Source organism: Ambystoma mexicanum, chromosome 7p (assembly GCF_040938575.1).
Source record: "Ambystoma mexicanum isolate Mex_15411 chromosome 7p, UKY_AmexF1_1, whole genome shotgun sequence".
Taxonomy (NCBI): domain Eukaryota; kingdom Metazoa; phylum Chordata; class Amphibia; order Caudata; family Ambystomatidae; genus Ambystoma; species Ambystoma mexicanum.
This window is the reverse complement of record NC_090939.1, coordinates 932,173,984-932,194,006: the sequence shown is the minus strand read 5'-3', so window position 1 is coordinate 932,194,006 and position 20,023 is coordinate 932,173,984. Positions and strand designations below refer to the sequence as shown.

General features: G+C 46.9%; 2 protein-coding genes across 6 annotated transcripts in view; one reads left to right on the top strand and one right to left on the bottom strand.

Moving 5' to 3' along the window:
- TRMT10C (tRNA methyltransferase 10C, mitochondrial RNase P subunit) overlaps positions 1-20,023 on the top strand; it is a 150,079-nt gene that overhangs the window by 15,947 nt on the left and 114,109 nt on the right. The gene's annotated exons all lie outside the window — the stretch shown is intronic.
- LOC138526462 (thioredoxin-like protein 4B) overlaps positions 8,940-20,023 on the bottom strand; it is a 71,224-nt gene continuing 60,140 nt past the window's right edge. For 2 of the 4 annotated variants that reach the window (XM_069637248.1, XM_069637249.1), the window contains exons 2-3: positions 19,102-19,253; positions 8,940-9,854 (exon numbers count right to left, since the gene is read on the bottom strand). In XM_069637248.1, the coding sequence (XP_069493349.1) occupies positions 9,689-9,854; positions 19,102-19,253 (318 nt within the window). In that variant the 3' untranslated portion in view covers positions 8,940-9,688. The remainder of the gene's footprint in view (positions 9,855-19,101; positions 19,254-20,023) is intronic. The other 2 variants (XM_069637247.1, XM_069637246.1) reach the window with 1 other exon arrangement.

The window sequence follows — 20,023 nt, the reverse complement described above, 5'->3', positions numbered from 1 at the left end:
GCTGTGCCTGGCCTCGCAGAAGCCATGAGGCAACCTACGCCGATCAAGCTCCTCTCCCTGTCCGAGCGGGTCTTGCAGAATTCGAAGCACCAGTCAGAGGGAATAAGGACAGCAGCAAGGGCCACCGGAGGAAGAGGCCAACAACCAGTGGGTGCTGGGGAAGTGTTAGTATTATCTATTCCAAAGGTAAGAGTAAGTACTTACAATGGACTGGTTTCTCAAATGCAGCAGTTAGTGTTGACAGCAAGAGTCTTAGGGCAGGAACTTAGAGACTCCAGGGAAACCTTCCAATGGGAAGAAAATCATGTGGTGTGCCACACTATGTTTAGCGTTAGTCTACAGGGCTATCTGCTGTAGTGTAGATCTTCGTAGGGAAGCAGGGTCCTAGTAGTGGATTAGTCTTCGTGATACTGCAAGAGGAAACAGCGATTAGCGTGATGTTAAAGTGCCTCTCACTAGTAGGCACAAGTATTCGTACAAAGTGTAAACAGTACCATGAACTCGGGACAATGGGCAGAGTCAGCAGGAACTAGACTGGCTTTGTTATACGAAGAGCACTGGAAGCGGATTCTATGGAAGCGGAAATATAGTTACCCAGAGAGCGAGGGAAAGAAGGTAGAGCGAAGGATAGCTTGAAAATAGCCAAGAAACAGAATATAGCATTCACAAGCGTTCTGCAGCGATGTAGCAACGTATCTTGGCTCCTAACTCATTCGTTCATGTACTGAATGCCAACGGGACCACATTGCCATTGGAGTGACGTCCACCATCCGGGCACGCTCTCGCTGGCAAAGCTAGAGCGCTGCAAAGCACAGTAGCAGCCAAGTTGGAAAGACCCCTTGGAACATTGGCTAAACAAAACAACAAAGAAATTCTCCTCCATCTGGACCACAGTGTCGGCTGCCTGAAGCGAGACGTAACAGGAAGTTACCCAGAGACCAGGGTGCTCCAGGTGGGCTGTAAAGGTGGTAAACAGCACCAAAGGAGTGAATACTTCGGTTACCAATGGAACTATGAAGTTACATGAATGAATGGACAGCAAGTGGCGCGAAAAGCAGCAAAACTGTTATTGAACTAAATGAAATAGCAAAACTATTATTGAATATCAAATTGAATGAAGCAGCAAAACTGCAAAATACTGAACTGAATGAAGCAGGAAAACTGGAAAACTGCTAATATTGAATACCGAACTGAATGAAATAGCAAGCCTGCTAATATTGAATAAAGAAACTGAATGAAAATAACGAACCTGCTGAAAGAAAATAGAAAACTAAAAAAATAATGGACTCTGGCTGCAGAATTAAAGTCAAGTCAGAGGAAGTGTTTGTTTTGGAGCTGCACTTAAGAAACCACATGTTGATTCAATATTAAGTCACTCAAAAATAACTTTTTTTTTAAACTTAATTTTGCAACTGACCAATACAATATAGCAAAAACAGAATTAGAAGCCCCGGACATACGCACATGAATATACCACAATGTGAAGGCCTTAGTAGGGACTCATATGAAATTAACCATCTGATTGTTCATCATCCAACTCCTGCTCCGTCTGAGTGGAGTTTAAATAGCTCCTCAGGGGACCCCAAATGTCTTTTGGTCTGGAGGTGGCATTTATTCCTCTGACAGTTCTCCTCACATTCATGAACATACATCAAGTCTCGCAGCCATGCCTGCACAGAGGGGGGGGGGCCCTTTGCTTTCCAGTTCTTCAGCATATTTCTTTGAGCTACCGCGCCCGCCACCTCAAAAAAATCGACGTATTTTCTCTGAAACCTTTCCAATATCGCCCAGTAGATACTTCAGTGGCCTTGCTGGTATGTGTAGGTACGTTATTTCTCTGAGGGTAGTGACAATGTCCTCCCAGTATCGTCTAATCGGCAGGCAGTTCCAGTACACATGGAACAAATTTGCTGCCATGGTATCACATTTCAGACATCGAGCCGGTTTCGCGGGTCGAACCTGGACTCTTTACTCGGGGTGATGTGCAGGTGGTTTAGTATTTTAAACTGAATCAATCTGAAATTGGTACATATGGAAATAGATTTGGTGAAGTGACAGTATTTTGCCCATTACTGTTCTTCGATTGTGATGCCCACTTCTCTTTAATTTTATTTTTGGACGGAGTGTGTGTTTGTACTGCCCTATATAGCGTGGCTATGTTGCCCATAAACCCCTCTTGTGTGAAGACATCCGAGAGAAACTGGTGGATTTTGGGCTCATCCGGGAATGACGGCCATTTGGATCGGCATGCAGCTTTTAGGCGATGATATTACATTGTTAAGTTGAGGTTTTTCCCCACCTTGTTCTGGACATCCTCCAGAGACACAAACTTCCCTTCAGGAAAAAGGTCACCCAACCTCATCTCCTTCCGCGGGTCCCACTTCTTCTATAGCGTAGTGTCCATTGTAAGTTCAATGGTTGGATGATGCCATAAGGAGGAGTGAGGCCAGCATGGGTTCGCGCATCCCACTTTGTCAAATATTTTAGACCAGGCCTGCACAGTAGAGTACAGTGGGTCTACCGTGTCCCCCACCCTCCCTGTTGGGGCGAATATCATGTTTTGAAGGTTATAGGGGGCGGCTGCAAACTTTTCAGCCTGTATGTGCGCATATTGTTCAGTAGAGACGGACCAGTATTTAGCAAAGTGCGCCTGGGCTGCATAGTAGTACAGGAGAAAGTCCAGAGCGGCTAAACTGTCTGTCATATTTTTCACACAATCTCGGCAGGCTCATTCTCACTGCGCCCCCGCACCATACGAAACCAATGGCTAATTTCTGCATCTTGTCAAAGAATGGTCGTCCCGGCCATATGGGTATATTACGAAACAAAATAATAATTTGGGAACCACTACCATTTTTAGCAGGGCTATACGGCCATACGTGGATATTGGAAGCTTGCTCCAAGTCTTCAGTTTAAACTCCAGGTGGGTTAGAAATGGTTCATAGTTTTGGGTGTAAAGGGTACGTTTATATACTGCCAGTATTATACCAAGGTAGCGCGCTGTTGTCGGGGACCATCGGAAACGTGACTTGGCTGCCGATTGTAGCATACATTGGGCTAGAGGGATAATTTCGGATTTGGATTGATTCATTTTGTATCCAAAGAACCTTGCGAATTTTGTTATTTCTTGCATTACTGGGGCTAGGTTAGACTCTGGGTCTCTAATATAGAGGATCGTATCATCAGCATATAGTGATATGAATTGTGGGGCCCCTCTTATGCGGATTCCCCTCTTGGAGTGCTTATAGCGCAGCAGCGCTGTCACACCTTCCATCGTTAATGCAATAATAAGGGGAGACAGAGGGCACCCCTGTCTTGTGCCTCTGTAAAATTTGGAACTATATGACAGGGTATTGTTGGTACGGATTTTGGCAGTTGGATTTGTATACAACATTCGTATAAAGCCCAGGAACTCGGGTCCGAACCCCATCTTTCGTAATATGGCATACATGGAATTCCACGAGACAGAATCAAACGCTTTTTCGGCGTCTAGCACCACAGCCACTGCTTTCACATTTGAGTCTAGTTGGGAGGTAATCGCAAAAAAATCTATGCAGGTTTAGGGTAGTGGATCGGGAGGGAATAAAACCGGATTGGTCGGGGTGCACTAATTTCTGCATATAGAGCAGTAGTCGATTTGCTATAGCTTTAGCAAATATTTTTGTATCCGCATTAATTAACGACAGGGGTGTATATGAGGCCGCATCGTGGGGGGGGGGCTTAAGCCGTTTGAGCAGCACCGTTATCACAGATTCCCTCATGGATTCTGACATGCTCCTTTGCTCAGTGATTCTTCCCAAACCCCTAGTAGTTAGGGGGCAAGTTACGCATTGAATATTTTATACATATCAGCCGGGATCCCATCTAGCCCAGGTGCTTTCCCCGCCTGCAGGTCCATAAAAGCCTTCTCGACCTCTTCAAGCCTCAATGGGACATCCAAAGCATAGCTATCTTCAGGTGCCAATGAGGGGAGCGGGAATGAGTCCATGCAAGTCTGGAGTCCATCTGGAGATACTAGGTCAGCATTGGCGTACAGCCTAGTGTAGAAGTTGACAAACACATTGTTCACTTTGCGGGGATCTGTATGTGTGTTCTCATCCAGATCATTAATGCTAGTGATAAATTTGACCCCATGTTCTGCTTCGATGAGGTTGGCTAGGGTTTTACCCGCCTTATTCCCTTCCCCGCATCTTCTGGCTTTAACTGGTTGTTACATATAGAGAACTTCTCGCTCCGCCAATGCTCCAAATTCCGCCAGCTATCGTTGCAGAGGAGCCATTGTCCCAGCTTCTGGTGCCCGTGCGTGTACTTCCTCAAGCTCTTTCAGTGTATGTTCTGCTTGTGTAAATTCCATTCTGACCTCTCTGAGAGTGCTGTGTACCAGGGACATGATATGACCTCTCAGCCAAACCTTAAAGGTCTCCCAAACCATTGTGACCGAGCTCACTGTACCCATGTTACGGTCAAAGAAGACTATCACTTCATTTTGCAACGGCTCTAGTAGGGTTTTGTCTCTCAGCAAGTCTGGCGGCATACGCCAAATTCGGGGGAATTGAGCTGAGTCCGCCAAGTTCACCTCTAGGACAACGGGGGAATGATCCGATAGAGTGCGTGGAAGTATGATACATTCCCCTATATTCGGGACCAGTTTGTGGGAGCACAGCCAATAATTTATATGGTAACTGGATGCGTGTACATGTGAATGGAATGTAAATTCCTGTTGGAGAGTGTGGAGCTCTCTCCAGGCGTCTGCGAAGTGTGATGTGGACATGGCTTGAAGTATAATTCGAGCCAATTTGGTGCAACTCCTGTGTCCCGTAGATGACCCGTCTTTTGCAGGATCTAGAATTGTATTGACCCCCCCCTCCCCATATCACTCTTGCTTCTCCCACCAGGGAAATTAGGGCTAGTATCTGTCCACATTTGGGCCGTATGTGTTAAGCAGGATCAGCTCCCTACCATACATTGACCCCCACACAATCACGTATTGCCCTTCAGCATCAACCTTAGACTTAATTATCTGGAGCCCAACCCGTTTATGCATCACTGTTAGTACCCCTCTAGCCTGGGTGGAGTAGTCCGTTGCCACTCTTTGCTGACCCCAGTTCCGTGCGAAGGTATCCAAAATGTTGACAGTGGCAAGCGTTTCTTGAAGGAGGAGGAGGTCTATCCTGTGCCCGTTCCCGTAGGCCAGGACCTTCCTAGCTTTAATAGGATTTGCAAGCCTCTGATATTCCAGGACAGGAATCTAATACCTTGTGTCAGACTGTGTGCTGTCATCCCTGGTGCGTGCTAATGCAATTCCTGCACTTCATGGCATGTACGGGACTCTGCTGGTGCTGCGTATTCATCCGTTTTTTAAAGATAACAAACCCCTAACTTCCACCCATGTGATTTCACATACCTTATGAATCTTTGCAGTATTACAAACCATTTCCATGAAAAGGCAACTGGCCTGTACTACCCCCCCCTCCAGCCCCACCCTCACCATCCCCCCCAACTGGGCCGTGTAAGCCCTTTTCTAACTTGCAACCTCTGCAACAGTGGGTGACGCTGCACGTGCGCCACACCAATATACTGTCTGGTTCGCCCTAGGCAGAGCTGCTGCGCGCACATCAATCGGTTTGTACCTTATTGTTGTCCTTTCTCTTATCCAACTTCGGAGCCTTTCTCCAGGTATTAGAAGGGTTCAGTGGGTACTTCCGGTTCGGATTCAGAGGGATGTTTCGCTCAATGTATCCCATGGCTTCCTCGGGCGATTCAAAGAAATTAGCTCTTCCAGCATGCTGCAGGCAGAGTTTTGCAGGAAATAACATGGCATATGCAACTGATCTGGCTTTAAGGGCTTTTTTAACTTGGTCGAACAAGCGGCGGCCCGCCTGAACACTGCTGGAGAAATCTGGATATATATATATGGACTCTGGAGGAATCAAACGACAACATACCCTTCTCCCTGGAGAGCCAGAGGATCAGGTCTCTATCACAGTAGTTGAGCAGACGTGCAATGACAGTTGGCGGCGGTGGGGCTAAGGATCTATGTGCTCTCTCAACGAGGAATTGTTGGGAGAACTGGGCTTCTGATAGTATAGATCATAACACTTCCTTGAGGTAGAGTTCCATAGGGGCATTTAGCGTCTTTTCAGTCAGCCCGACCACCCAAATGTTGTTTCGGCGTGACCTTGATTCCAGGTCATCGCACTTTGCTTACATCACCCTCAAGCTCTTCTAAATTTCCACTATGTCTTTGCCATGCTTTGCTAATGAATCCTCCAGAGCCCCTATTCTGGTCTCAGCCTCAGAAACTCTGTTATTCCAATCTTTAGATCTGATTTGATCGCAGAGATATTGCTGACAATATCATCCAGCCTATTGTTCACTGAGGCGAAGCCCACCTTGAGCACCACCATATAGGGGTCTGCTCCGTCCTCCCCGGTTGTCGTTGCGCCAGAAGGTCTCACCTGCGGGGGCCCATTTTCCTCCACCGCCATGTTGGGGCTAGCAAAAGCATCCATGCGTCCCTGTTGCCTCTTGGCATGACCCAGTGCGACTGCGCACCACTATGTGTATGCAAGTTCAAAAACTCAGCAGGAAGTAGTTATGTTGCCACGTAACAGATCCGGATGATTAGGGCAGGTATAAGCTATCTGCTATTCCCTTTATCCGCCTTACGGGCCGGGTACCGAATAGTGAATAGTGCCGTATTAATTCCCCAGGCTGATCGGCTCTTTCACCCATATGAGTTGGGAACAACCCCCCGGGCCGTCACGTTGCTGGCCTGGTATCTGTGGGTACGGGGGTATTGCTTGTGCCCCGTTTTCATGTGGATGCCCAGCTCCTAATGGGACTCTGATCATCCCGTGTCTCAGCTCGGATTGAGTTGGCCGCAGCTTCTCTACCACCCAGAGCCCTTTGCCTCTCCTTGGGTTTAGGTGCTAATATTCACTGGCAAAATGAGACCCCTGGGCTGAGGAGAGTGAACTGCCACCGGTGCGGGGTGCACCTGCAGTACAAATTTCTGGCGGTTGCTCCAGTCCTCGCACCTCCTCCCCTTTATGTGTAGACACGGGGGCCCAGTGATCTGTTTGGGCCTGGGACCCCCAGGGCCCGGACGTTAGGTTTATGCCGCCACAGCCCCGTTCCTCCCTCCAACTGGGGGCAGAGTCTCCCAGGCCCGGGGCACTGCTCTCCTCCCCTCCTACCTGCTGCACAGTGTTCGGGCCTCCCTCGACCCAATGGGCTGCACCATCGCACACAACGCACACGGGCCCAACGGGGAGGGGCCGCCCACCGGTCTGGCCCAGTGTCCTGGCTAGCCTGAAATCACTGGCAGAGCTCCGGCTCTGTCCGGGTCTTGTCTGCTGCGTCGCCGGTGTTATAGTGGCTCACCCTGCAATCACTGGCAGAGCTCCGGCTCCGCCCGGGGCTCGTCTGCTGCATCGCTGTTGTTATGGTGGCTCACCCTGCTGTGTATTATCACAGACGCACCTCCTTCTCCGGATTTCGAATGCCGTCAATATCACGACCGGCAGGTGCAGTTGGGTTGGGATGAACCGGCTCACGAACACCGCACCTTGGAGGAGCCAGGCAGGGCAGAAGGGTGTCTGTCTCCCAGCCGCATCCCGTCCCAATTTTGGCCCGTAAACTCCCCGATCGCTGTGTACCGGGATAGACTGCACCAACCCAGGTAGCAATGACTCCACAAGTGTCGTACACCCTCAGCTGCACGAAACTGGTACGAGCTTCACGAAGTGCTGCCTCGAACCGCAGGATTTTACTGCAGGATCTTCAGATGAGCATGGAGCTCTTCGCTCAAGCTGCCATGCCCGTCAGTGTCCAAAGGTGCCCCCCGTCACTCAAAAAGAACTTAAGATTCCTAGTTGCATGACCTATAACGGGTGGATCTTATGATCTGACAGGTGCGCCAGGACCATGGAACTTCTACATGTTGAATGTTGAACGGTTAAAGAGAATTCAAGGTTCCTGGTTGCGTGACCTGTGATGGGTGGGCCGTGTGGTCTAACAACTACACCAATACCAAAGAAACCATACATATTTGCTAACAAGGAAACCTGCTATTGTGTCAAAAGGAAAACTACTAGTGGTGCATAGAAGACTTCAGGAAAGGAACACTGAGCTGTGAAGAATTGTTGAAACTGTTTAAAGATACTTCTTTTTGTGACATCTTTTTGATATTGAATTTGGGGAAGGAAACCCTGAGGCATGCTGCCCTGGAACTATATTGAACTTGGGGAAGGGCATTCTGATATTTACAAAGGTATGGAACTATATTACTTTAAATCCGAAAGAAGGTAACTTGAACACTGGTGAACTGGATGACATTGGGGAAAAGAAGCCGACAAATAAGCTTTAGCTGAAAATAGCTCAGAACTTTACTTTTGGAACACTGTTTAGTTTATGGTTGACATCCCTAGACATTGTTTTGTCTTAGTTTTGAGGGCAAGCATAGGTTTTGGACACAGACAGACTTTTCATTTCAACTTACCGACACAGACTATCCTTAGTTTCTTTTAGTAGGGAAATCGCACCTTAGCATAGGGCATGTTAAGCCTTACACCATCTTGACATTTACGTTAATAAAGCAATTTGTTACATATTGAATCTGTTGTCTGTGTTTCCTTCCATGATGCCAACACACCAGTACAAGTCTTTCAAAGGAGCATCCTGGCTAGATGTTTATAAATTACAAAACGTTCACGGTTTCTAATTCACAAAGTACACATTTCTTAAGTAAAAAAGAAAAACACCTTCACAAACTGATCGATAATCCTGGTGCAACAAATGAAGTAACCTATATATAGCTCTTCAGAATGTATGGTCCCTTTTAGCTAATTTTAACAAATAATTTCTTGTAATGGAGTTGACCCCAGCGAGAGCACATCTAAGTAGCACCCACCTTGGGCAAGGGAAACTGTTGGCAATTGTATTATTTCAAACATAGATATTTTAATCAAACACTAAATACATTTTTTTTTACAAACATTAAACATATAACTTTCCTTTTCATTTAAAGATTTTTGATTGAGCAGAAGCTTTTCCAAAACAGCAAACCAGACCACAGCCTTATTCACATAAAGCAGAGCCCAGATAGAACATAGTTTTCTGCCACACAATCAGGTAACACCATTTACAATGCTGAAAATACTACTTCAAATTTCCCATAAAATGATTTAAACAACAGTCTTCTTAGGAATAATTTTTGGGTGTATTGTTATCTCTGAACGAAAAAACAAGTCCCCAAGGCAAATTATCCCTTAGGAAAACATGTTTGAATTTTTTAATTATTAATTTAAATCTAATCATTTTTGCTTATTTTTCCTTGTTGCTCATCAACGTAAAACAATATCGCTAGAAATAATGAGCTAGCAACAGAGCAAATCAGATAATGGGCATTCACTGTAGACTATTTTGGCATTAGAGATATGTGATCAGTGCTTTATTTTAAGAATGGTTTAATTTTTAGGTAAATTTGTTTGACATGTTACTTCATAAAGGTTTTATCAAAGGCATAGACAACAAAGCCTGTGAAGGTTCGTGTGTTTCCCCATTCGATTTCAGTTACAATTCTGCAGTGGGTGTTTTTCCAATAGGTTTATAGGCACATTAACTCAAGTTTCTGAACTGGAGACATGAAAGTTTGTGAAAATGTTTCAGTCCTTGCGTGATCTTGTTAAATTCCCTGATAGAGAAGATCATACTTGGGAACATTCCTGTGATCAATAGGACTTCGCACAATGAGTTTCCCACGCATCGCTCCACGGTAAATGACCTCAATGAGATCTACAAAATCTTGCTTTGTTTTGAAACTCCCCACAAACTTTGTGTGGTCTGGAGACCTAAAAAAAACAGAAAGAAATAGAAAATAATAATAATAGAATAGCATCACTGTTTTTCCTATCCAATGCATCACAGTTGTACTTTGGGCTGGTGAGCTGCATGAGGGATCAAACACACTATTGTAATACAGTAGGTTGAGTTTACTTTTTTGTTTTCTACAGCAGTGCTGTCTTTAGGTTTTTAATGGCATACCTTATACGGAATGACCATCTTATTGAGTGCTTATTTATAGTAATAACCAAAGTTTACCTACTGTCATATTTGGAAACAAGCAGGCTCAGACAACCCAAAATAGTTACCAAAAATATTAATATGCACCTCATCCTAGTAATCTTTCTTATTAAGAACCAATTGTAACCCTGTCATCAATTTATAACATGTCATTTTCTATATGCATATATGAGAACAACAATAAGACAGGAGACCCCATGGGGATATTTGTTGAATTCAAGAATCCATAAACTCTGAAATAACATACCACCTGTGAGGGGCACTGAAGAACTGAGGAATCTTAGAAAAGCACAGATGATGCACTTAAATAACACATTATTTCTGAACTGGGGCCTTTAAGCTCCGAGTGAACTCATAGCCTTCGCTTGTGGCCGACATCTTTTCTTCCCCATACATGCTGCATCCGCTTGCCCAAACCTCCCACTCCTCCCCGTTAATCCCTCTGCACCATCTCCTGCCCCACCCACAGCCTGCCCGATTGGCTGGAGCGTCGAGGAAACTCTCTTAGCCGAAAGCCCCAGGGCAGCCTTGCCTGGGCAGCCAGCTAAGGGCTAAAGGCAAAGGGCGCCTCCATCACGTGTTTGCCCTCGGCGCCCCGGCCAGACCTCAAAGGCTGTCTACAGCAACTTCCAGGTAAGCAACGATTGTTTGGTTGCATAGCTAGTGCTGTATTTGTGTCTCTTGAATTGAATTTAGTTGCATTTTGTATATAACCTCTGCATTTAAACTTAGCTGCATTTTAGAGTGTAGCCACTGTGTTGAATTTAGGTGTATTGTGTACAGCCACTGTGTTGAATGTAGGTGCATTTTAGAATATAGCTACTATATTGAATTTTGGTGCATTTTAATGTATAGCCATTGTGTTAAAAACTAGCTGTGCTCTGACGTTTGCCACTGTACTAACAACTCCATATGCTCTCCTGCATGTACCCCAACCAAGTACCACCCACGCCCAAGTGGGCTATCAACACTACACACCAAAACACACATCCGCCACAAGAATGAACAACCATAAATAAACAGCCCAGACACAGGACCATACCCTTACAGACACAACAAGCCCTGTGCACACAATCAAAACACACTCAGAAAGCAAACACACAAATGCCAGTTTCTCCTGGTTCTGTAAGCATCAACAGGACAGCACAACCTCTACCCTATCCCTCGGCCCTCACTAACCTATTTCACTCACTTTCTTACAGAGCAACATGAGCGCCTGGAGACCATCCAAATGGTAGCAGTGTGCTGCATAAATCAAAATAAAATGCTACAATTATGGGGGGTGGGAGGGCGTGGCTTATTGCCAAGGCACAAGCACGTAATTCACCTGAGCTCCGGTTCTACCCGTTAAAATCCTGATCAAATCCTAACCTTTTTGACGTAGACAAGAGACCGGAGAGCTGTCCCTTGCCTGAGAACTTGGGAAGGCACATCCTGACAGAGTCTGAGCTGCAAGAGATGGAACGGAAGATAGAAATCCCTTGGGGTTCGAAAGGATGGTGAAAAAAGGAAAATCAAAATAAGATGGCCCCCGGGGGATTTGGAATCTGCGAAGTTGTTGCCTTGAAGGAGCGGTCTGAGGACAGCTCGTAAGTGGCACCCAGAACGGGCCACGATCGCAGGACAGTCAGGGGATATTACAGTGGCAGTGAGAGCGCATGCAGAAATATCCATAGAGGGGAAAGCTAGAGAGCCGAGGAAGGAGGACGATGTGGGACCGGCATGCAGCATAAGGCAACACATAGCAGCTGGGGGCCGGAGTACAGGCGGCATCTAGTCCGTGAGCGGCTTATAAAACTGGAAGAGGGCACAACATCCTGGCCGACGGGCATCACGCAGCTGACAAAGCAGAGGCGGTGCTACGCTGCAATCCTCCTAACAGCAGTTGCAGTGGGAGACCTGACCAGGGACGCAAGGTCTCTAGCGTGGCAGAGTGGACCCGGTCCGGAGAGCAACCGAAGCGCTGCAAGAGGCGGGACAGCGGAAAAGAAGATAAGTGGTGCTAAACAAAGGGGGACAAAAAACAACACAAACAAAGAGGAAACAGTGGAAGGTGATCTGCACAGAGTCTGCGGAAGACTAGGAGGATCAAGAGGAGCTCTCACTAAGCAGAGCCTTGCTGATGATTCATAGCCGTGACGGGACTGCCGAGCGAGGACCCGCAGGGCTGGGAAGCACAGAGACCAGCACAACGGACCGGGAGGAGGATCTGAAGAAGTAGGTGCTCAGGAGAGGGAAGCTCCGGGAGGCACAAGAGTGGGGGCCATTAAACTGACAAGGAAATCGATGCCATGGTGGGCTTGACTGCACGTGGGGTCGTGACACGGAGCGATCAGTGGGTAAAGTGGGCAGATTTGGAATCCCACTCACAGGCAATACGGCAGTAACAAAGACAATGTTTATGTTAACGTTTGGGGTACAGTTAAGGGACAGGGAGGGAATAGGGAGGGAATAGGGGGAACTGGTAGGAGACCAAGCACCGAGATACATGAAACTGGAAAAGAGAGAGGAATGTCAGCAAAAGAAGGGATGGTGGAATAGCCAGGTGAAGGATGGGGGAGGATAGGAAGGGGACCCAGGAGGGAGGACAGGATATAAAAAACCGTAGCAATGATGGAGGCCAGAGGTTTGAAAAATCGGGGCATGTAATGTTCGGGGGCTGGCAACAAGACAAAAGAAACAGAGTGGGAGAGTTTCTGAAAAGCCGGGGGATACAGGTGGCCCTGATACAGGAGACACACCTGGGTAAGGCGGACCTAGTGGCATTGGGGAGAAAATGGGGTGGCAGATGGTGGGCACCTCTTACTCATCAGAGGCAATGGGAGTACTGATCTGGGTGGCCGCAGGGGTGCCACTACAGGTGGAAAGGGTGCTGAAAGATGAGGTGGGGAGGACGGTGGTCATTTTGGGGAGGTGGGAATATTGATAAGGAATACTTCCCGTCTGTGTTACATGGTAGGAGCATTCAGAGATAAAATGTTCATATGGGGGGGGGGAATTTAAGCTGTCATCTGGATGGAACTGTTACGCTCACCTGGCTCCCACAGAGGCGTCGATCGGAACTGGACAGCTGCGGTCTCCACCAATGTGACGCGTAAGGCCGAGATGATGGACTGGACTGGCCCACCTAGCTTCGTTTGCATAGCCCGTAGGAATATTCTTCTGCAAATGGAGAAAGGGAATTAACCACCCTTGGAGTTGAGCGTAAATCCCCCCCGACCCCCGCTGTTCTCCCCACAGATCACCTTTGATGTCCCCTCTTATAGTCTCACCTGATGGTTTGAAAAGATGTGCTCTCCATCCTACATTGAGCGCAGGGGCGCGTTGATAACCAGTTGCTTCACTGGCTCGAAGGAATTGGTGAGTTCAAGAACAATATTGACTCAGAGATTCCCGGCAAGACGCCGTAAGTATAAAGTTCGTAAGAGTTCAAATGCCTGACTTTCACTCTTGTCCGATTCCTTGCAGGTTGCAGCTTGACCCTAATGAAGAGTTCCTCGAGGCAACCGGTAGTATTCTGGTAAGGATTTGTATTTTCCAACACAGTTCGATAAAATAATGTTAATATGTAACCTGTTGCTTTCTTCCTTATTCAGGCGCTGAGAGAAAGTATGAAGTCTTGGGGAATAATACCTCCGGCGGTAAAATCAGGTAAGTCTATTGTGGTGAGGAGGGTTCCCCTTGTTAGTCCCTTTATTTCACCTTACTGTCCTTTTGTTTTCCCCTTAGTGGCCGGAGTTCGGCAAAGATGCAGTGGAAGCTGCGCCGACCTGTGAAGAGGAATAGTACACCCGGTGGTAAAATCAGGTAAGTCTATGGGGGGGGTAACTAATATTCCTCTGTGTATTCCCTTGGCTCACCTTGCTGTTCTGGTCTTCTCCTTAGGTGCCGGAGTGCGGCGGGAACATGTAGGAGGATGCGGTGGAATGTGAAGATGCTGCGAAGGCCGGTGAGTTCAGCGCGGCGGTGCAGCAGGCGAGGCGACGCACATAAAATAACTTCTTTCTTCCAGCTCGAAGGCGCGATGGATCGGGAATTCAGGTAAGGATTTAAGGTATTGCTCTTGTTCTAACCTAATCTCCTTCTTTCTTCCTTTTCCTAGGAGCTCCAAACTCGAGGCGGGCATGGCAGAAGGCTGGATGCAGACTTGCAGGCACGGTGAGCGTTACGCTTCTGGATGCAGAATAAAGCGAAGCCTGTGCTGCTCTTTGGGCGTGGTTTAAATAGCCTCCAAAGTAGTCCCAGGTAAGTATTCCTCCCCAGCCCCGCCCGAGTAAAAAATAGTCCCTATGTAAAGTAGTCCCTTCCAAGCCTCTTTTGGCTTGGAGCTCTTGCAGCACAGTCTGCATCAGATAAGTTTGCAGCATGGTCTGCATCAGGTAAGTTTTAATCTATGAGCCTATGGCACCAGGACTGACTCTCCATATGAGCCTGGCGCCATAGGCCTCAGGACTGGACCCAAATAGCCCCTAACAGGGGTTGTTGGGCTTGCTTAGGATAACTTGATGCCTGCTTCTGGGGTTGCTGGACGTGGTCTGGGTCCCCGGGGGTAGGCATCATGACAGGAACAGGGGGAGCGGGGCCTGGTAAAAAACAAATGACAGTGTCACTTCACAGGGTAATGGAGCAGTTAGACCTGGTGGAAATATGGAGAGAAAGGCATGGGGAAGAGGGGGTTCCCGTACTACCGGGGAGCACATGGATCATACTCGCGCTTGGATTACCTATTGACACGGAGGGAACATTGTTAGCAATTTGAAGAGCCAGAATATTCAGATCACTCCCCCCCCCCCTTGGTGGCTAAGCTGAAAGGAGGGATAGGGGACCACCACGACGGGTGTGGCGTATGCAGAGAGAGGCATTAGAAGATGGGGCCTTCAACAACGAAATACGGAAGGGGATTGAAAGCTACTTAGAGTTAAAAGCGGGGTCGGTAACATCAGTAGGGGTGCTCTGGGAGGCCTGGCTGATAAATAGGGAAACACTAAGGTGTGTTGTAACACAAATTAGGACCAAATAAGAGGGGGGGGGCGAGTAGTGGATAACCAGGACCGGATTAACAGGGCGTTCACGGAATTCTATAGGGAATTGTATACAAGCGAAGGGAGATATGTGGAAGAGGTAGTTGGACATGATTCGGTTACCAAAACTAGGGGTGGATATGAGGGAAGAACTGGAGACGCCAATAGAGGAAGGGGCTATCCGATGGGCGGTGCGATCCATGAGGAAGGGCATGGTGCCCGGTAGCAATGGATTTCCTATAGAATTATGTTCTGAATATATAGATCTTCCAGCCCCATGGCTCAAGAAGGTGTATGATGAGGCTTTTGAGAAGGGGGATCTCCCAGAGTACATGAGGGAAGCCATCATAACGATAATCCTGAAGGAAGGGAAAGATCCATTGGATTGCATGTCGCACAGTCCCATTTGCTTGTTTAATATTGACGGGAACATCCTGGGGAAAATCCAGGCAAACAGGATGGCGAGAGTAGCTCCGGAACTGGTACACCAGGATCAATGTGGATTTATTGGAGGAAGGACTACGACAGGTAATATCAGTCGCCTCCATCACATGATTGATCATATCAAATCCCAGAAGGAGGACATGGTGATTGCCTTCTTTGATGCCATGAAGGCGCTTGACTCGCTGGAATGGAAGTGGCTATTCCGAACTCCTTGAGTAGCCAGTTTTGCGGAAAATATCTGTAAATGGCTGGGTCTGCTCTATAACAAACCAGTAGCAATGGTAAGGACTAATGACTGGGTCTCGGGGAGATGGGAACTAAGCAGAGGGACAAGGCAGGGTTGTGCGGTGTCCCCAATACTATTCCCTTTGGCCCTGGAGCTGTTGGCAGGGTTTTTACGACAGGAGATGATAGAAGCAGGGATCGAAGCTGGAGGGGTGAGGCATATAATAATAATAATAAAAGTAATAATATCTCTATATGCTGATGATTTACTGCTGTATGTAAATAACTCACGGGAGAATCTCCAGATGCTGTTGGAGGTACTAAAGAATTTTCTGCAAATGTCAGGCTTTCGAATCAATAAGGATAAGTTGTTGTTATTATTCCCCTTGGGAGGATTACGTGGGTGTCAGGTGGGGGATTTACAGGAGGTGGGGATACAATGGGAGAAAGTCATTCAAATATTTAGGCATACAGGTATTTCATGAGAGGGAAGAAGCTTTTGTACACAATGGAAGGAGGGCGCCATCGAGAATAGGAGAATCGGTGCAATTTTGGAAGGGCCTACCGCTCTCCCTGATGGGAAGAGTGGCATTGTGCAAAATGGTGATCCTCCCAAGAGTGCTTTATTTCTTTACCAATATACTGTATGTAGCGAAGAAAATATTTTTTAAATTCTGGATAGTAGGGTGGGGAAGCTATTATGGAACACAGGGAGGAGGAGGGTGTCCTTAGCAATATTATGGAGACCAAGGGCGGACGGCGGACTAGGCCTACCAGACTATGAGAAATATTTAATATTTAATAGCAGCTCAGTTGCAAATGGTCTTGGAGTGGGGACAGCCAGGGGATTAGGGGGTGGGGGGTCCTGAAAGGGCTGGTGGGGTGGGGGAGTTACCACCATATCTAAGAGGGATTGAACTGTTATGGAACCCAATGGGGAATAAGGGGACTACAATCATGTTTGAGGCAGTCAGAGAGATATGGAGAAAATATGTTCAGAAGAAGGGACCCGCGGGGCTCTACGGGGGGGAACATACCCTGGGGGGGTAGACCGGAAGTGGAGGCAAGCGATAGGGAGAGCAGGGATACAAAGGCTCCAGGAGAAGGGAGGCGGGGGGGTGGGAGACCTGTTTGAGGGAGGGAAGCTGCTGACATTCACAGAATGGTGCATGAAGTTTGAATTACCAAAGCACTATTCTGGGCATATGGGGGAGTAGTTAGGAGACTAGCGGAAATATGGGATGGAATTCCGGAAGAGCCGGAAGCAAGTCCACTAATGCGGGTACTTCTGGAGCAAACAGGGGGGAAGGCAAGGGTCTCACACATCTACAAGGCCCTATAGGAGGAGGAGGAGCCTAGGGGGAAATTGAAGGTAAAGTGGAAGTGGGAGGCGGATATGGGATACCAGATACCGGAGAAGGAATGGACAAAAATATGGGAACAAGTCCAGAAGGTGTCATGGAATGCCAGATTCCAACTGGTCCAATTTAACATCATGCATAGGACATATGTGACCCCAACTAGATTGCGGGCAATGAAAAGGACCCTAACTGATGAGTGCCCAAGGTGCGGTAGGGGGTCCAGAGGCATTCTGGTATATTATATGGGATTGTGGCGTCATAGCCGACTATTGGGACAAAGTGATTAAAGGGGTGAATGGGTTGTTGGGGACAAAACTGGAATGTAACCCGAGAATATGCATATGGGGGATCATTTCAGAGGGAAAGAGGCATAAATCACAGAACAAGACGGTGAGATTCTGACTATTAGCTAAACGCTGCATGGCCATCGCATGGAAACTTCCACAAGGACCATCCATGACGCTGTGGCAAGCAAATGCACGTAGATGGGGAATAGCCGAACTGGAGACATTGCAGGAGGGCGAGAGCTGACACAGAGGAGGACGGGGTAACGGCAGGCTGGGGCCAGTTGCTGAATGATCTGGCTGTACCCAACAATCTGAAACCACCATGAGGTGTGGGGTTAGGGGGAGGGCGAGACGAAAAGGAAAAGGAAAGGAAGAAAAAGGGAATGGAAGGGTTTGTGGGATTGATACACGATGCTAGTTAATCACATGAAATGGGAGTAGCCAACGAGTGAAAAAGGGATGAAGCTTAGGAGGTCTCATGGAAATTGGTTGAAAAAGGGTAAAGGGGGATGCAGGGGAGAAATGTTGGGCTTGATTTTGTTGTTTGCCTTATTTACAAATAAAATGTAAATAAAGAGTGTTTAAAAAACATACTACAATTACAGTGTCACTTTAAATGTGACTAATGTAAAATATAGCCTGCTCTCGAGGATGTTCAACAAACAAAGACATTTCACTATATGCAAAGTTTGTTAGTATGATGTAGTTATTGTACATCTTGGGGATAATGCCTACTGGGTAAGGCAGACTGAACAATCACACTGACACTGTTAAGTAAGAGCAAGAAGGTACAAAGGGGCCAGGTTTGCCCAAGGCAGGTGGTGGTGCAACAGGGCCCAGAAAGGAAGATAGAGCAGTGAGACCTCAAGAAGCCAAAAGGACTTAGTGTACTACCTGGACGGCAGAGAGGTTCTTAGGACTACATGGTGGTAGTGGAAGATCCTAGCTCCAACTCTAAGCAATCAAGTACTACTTAAAGTTGGTGGAGCCTATTGAGAGGTTCTCCAACCAAGGAGCACAAGGGACCGACCTGAACTTGTTGAACACCATTTTGTTAGCTGTGGGAAAAGGACCTGTCAAGTCTGATCTAGATAGTTGGCCAAAAAGCAGCAACCACTGTAGACAAGAGATGAGGGACACAGGTTTCGCTGTCCTGTGGACTTATTTCATATTTTGGCTTTCTTGTGCACCGTGCAGAATAAAAGAATGAAAATCACACATACTGTGACAGCAGCTTAACTTTACAACCCATGGGAGCCAATATATTCTAAAAATCACTGTGCAGTACAAACAGATCTTTCTGTTCTATATCGAGTGACCAGGCTAATACCACAGCCTTGCCAAGTGGGGGAGGGGGCGCCTGCCACAAAGCCATCCAGAGTCCACCCAGAGGCGAGCTGCGACATTGAGAGTGTCCCAGTTTTACAGGCCCTCGCTTGTACAAATGTGTGTGCCCTCAGGTGGGAAAGACGGGGCCAGACTGATCAGGCAGTTTTACCCAGTCCAGGGCGAGGTAGGGGGATTTAGGGACAAAACAGGAAGTAGGAAGTGTGGGTTTTTCAGGCGAGGTAAGATGTGGAAGAGGATGTCCAAGAGACCAGTTGGATTAAGGAGGGAGTGACATCTTGTCGAGAAGGTGAGGTTTTGGCTTAAGAACGCAGAAAATACTTAACTTACCCATAATCGACTTTCATATGTTGACCATTGAAGAAAAATACAGTGGATGGAATGAAACTGATGTCGAAGTATTGCGTGTAAACCTTCAATTTGTCCACATCCACAAGATAAATCGTTGCCATTTTACTGAGATCATGAGACGTCTTTGCAAGCTTTAGAAATAGGAAAATGCACAAACAAGGATTTTAAAAACAACTGAAACAAGCAGTTGAGTACCTATTGTAAGACTTAGATGTAAATAATAGCACACAATGTACTCATTTTTTGAAAATTCAACAAGCTTCAAAACTGGGCATACATTTGCCTCAATACAATATTTTCTTCAATATTTAAAAGTGTTCCTTTTCTGCACAGTTACATTGCTATCTGGATTACGCCCAGTTGTTTGGTTAAATTAACTTCTAGAGTCCATGTTTGCTACCAACATAATTTCCCGGTGCTGCAAAGCTAACCAAGCCAGACCTTCAACGCCAGAATAGGAGTACTTCTCTCCCACTCTGAGTTAGGCAAAGACGAGCACAAGAATCAGTAAGCCAGATAGCTGGTGCCAGTACATTTTAGTAATTTGAATAACCATTGATCTTATCATAGACTTTATGATGTGCCCTTTACAACTACTCACACATATTAATACTTTGGGATCATCTGAGTAAGTGGCTAGGTATTTAATGGCTGTTACACAGATAGCATCAAGAACACACCAACTCCCAATGACAGTTCAAGGGGTTTTTGTCGGATTAAGTTTTTTGTTTTGTAAAGGGGCTTGCTAGTATCTGTCCCTCTCTCTCTAGTCTAGTGTGGGCCATTCCCCCTCCATAGCCCAGGTGTTTCTCAACCCCAGGCTGTCACTAGATCGGTAACCTCTACTATCTCAATAAACAAAACCAAACAAAAATGAACTGCTTGGCTCAAGGAAAATAAA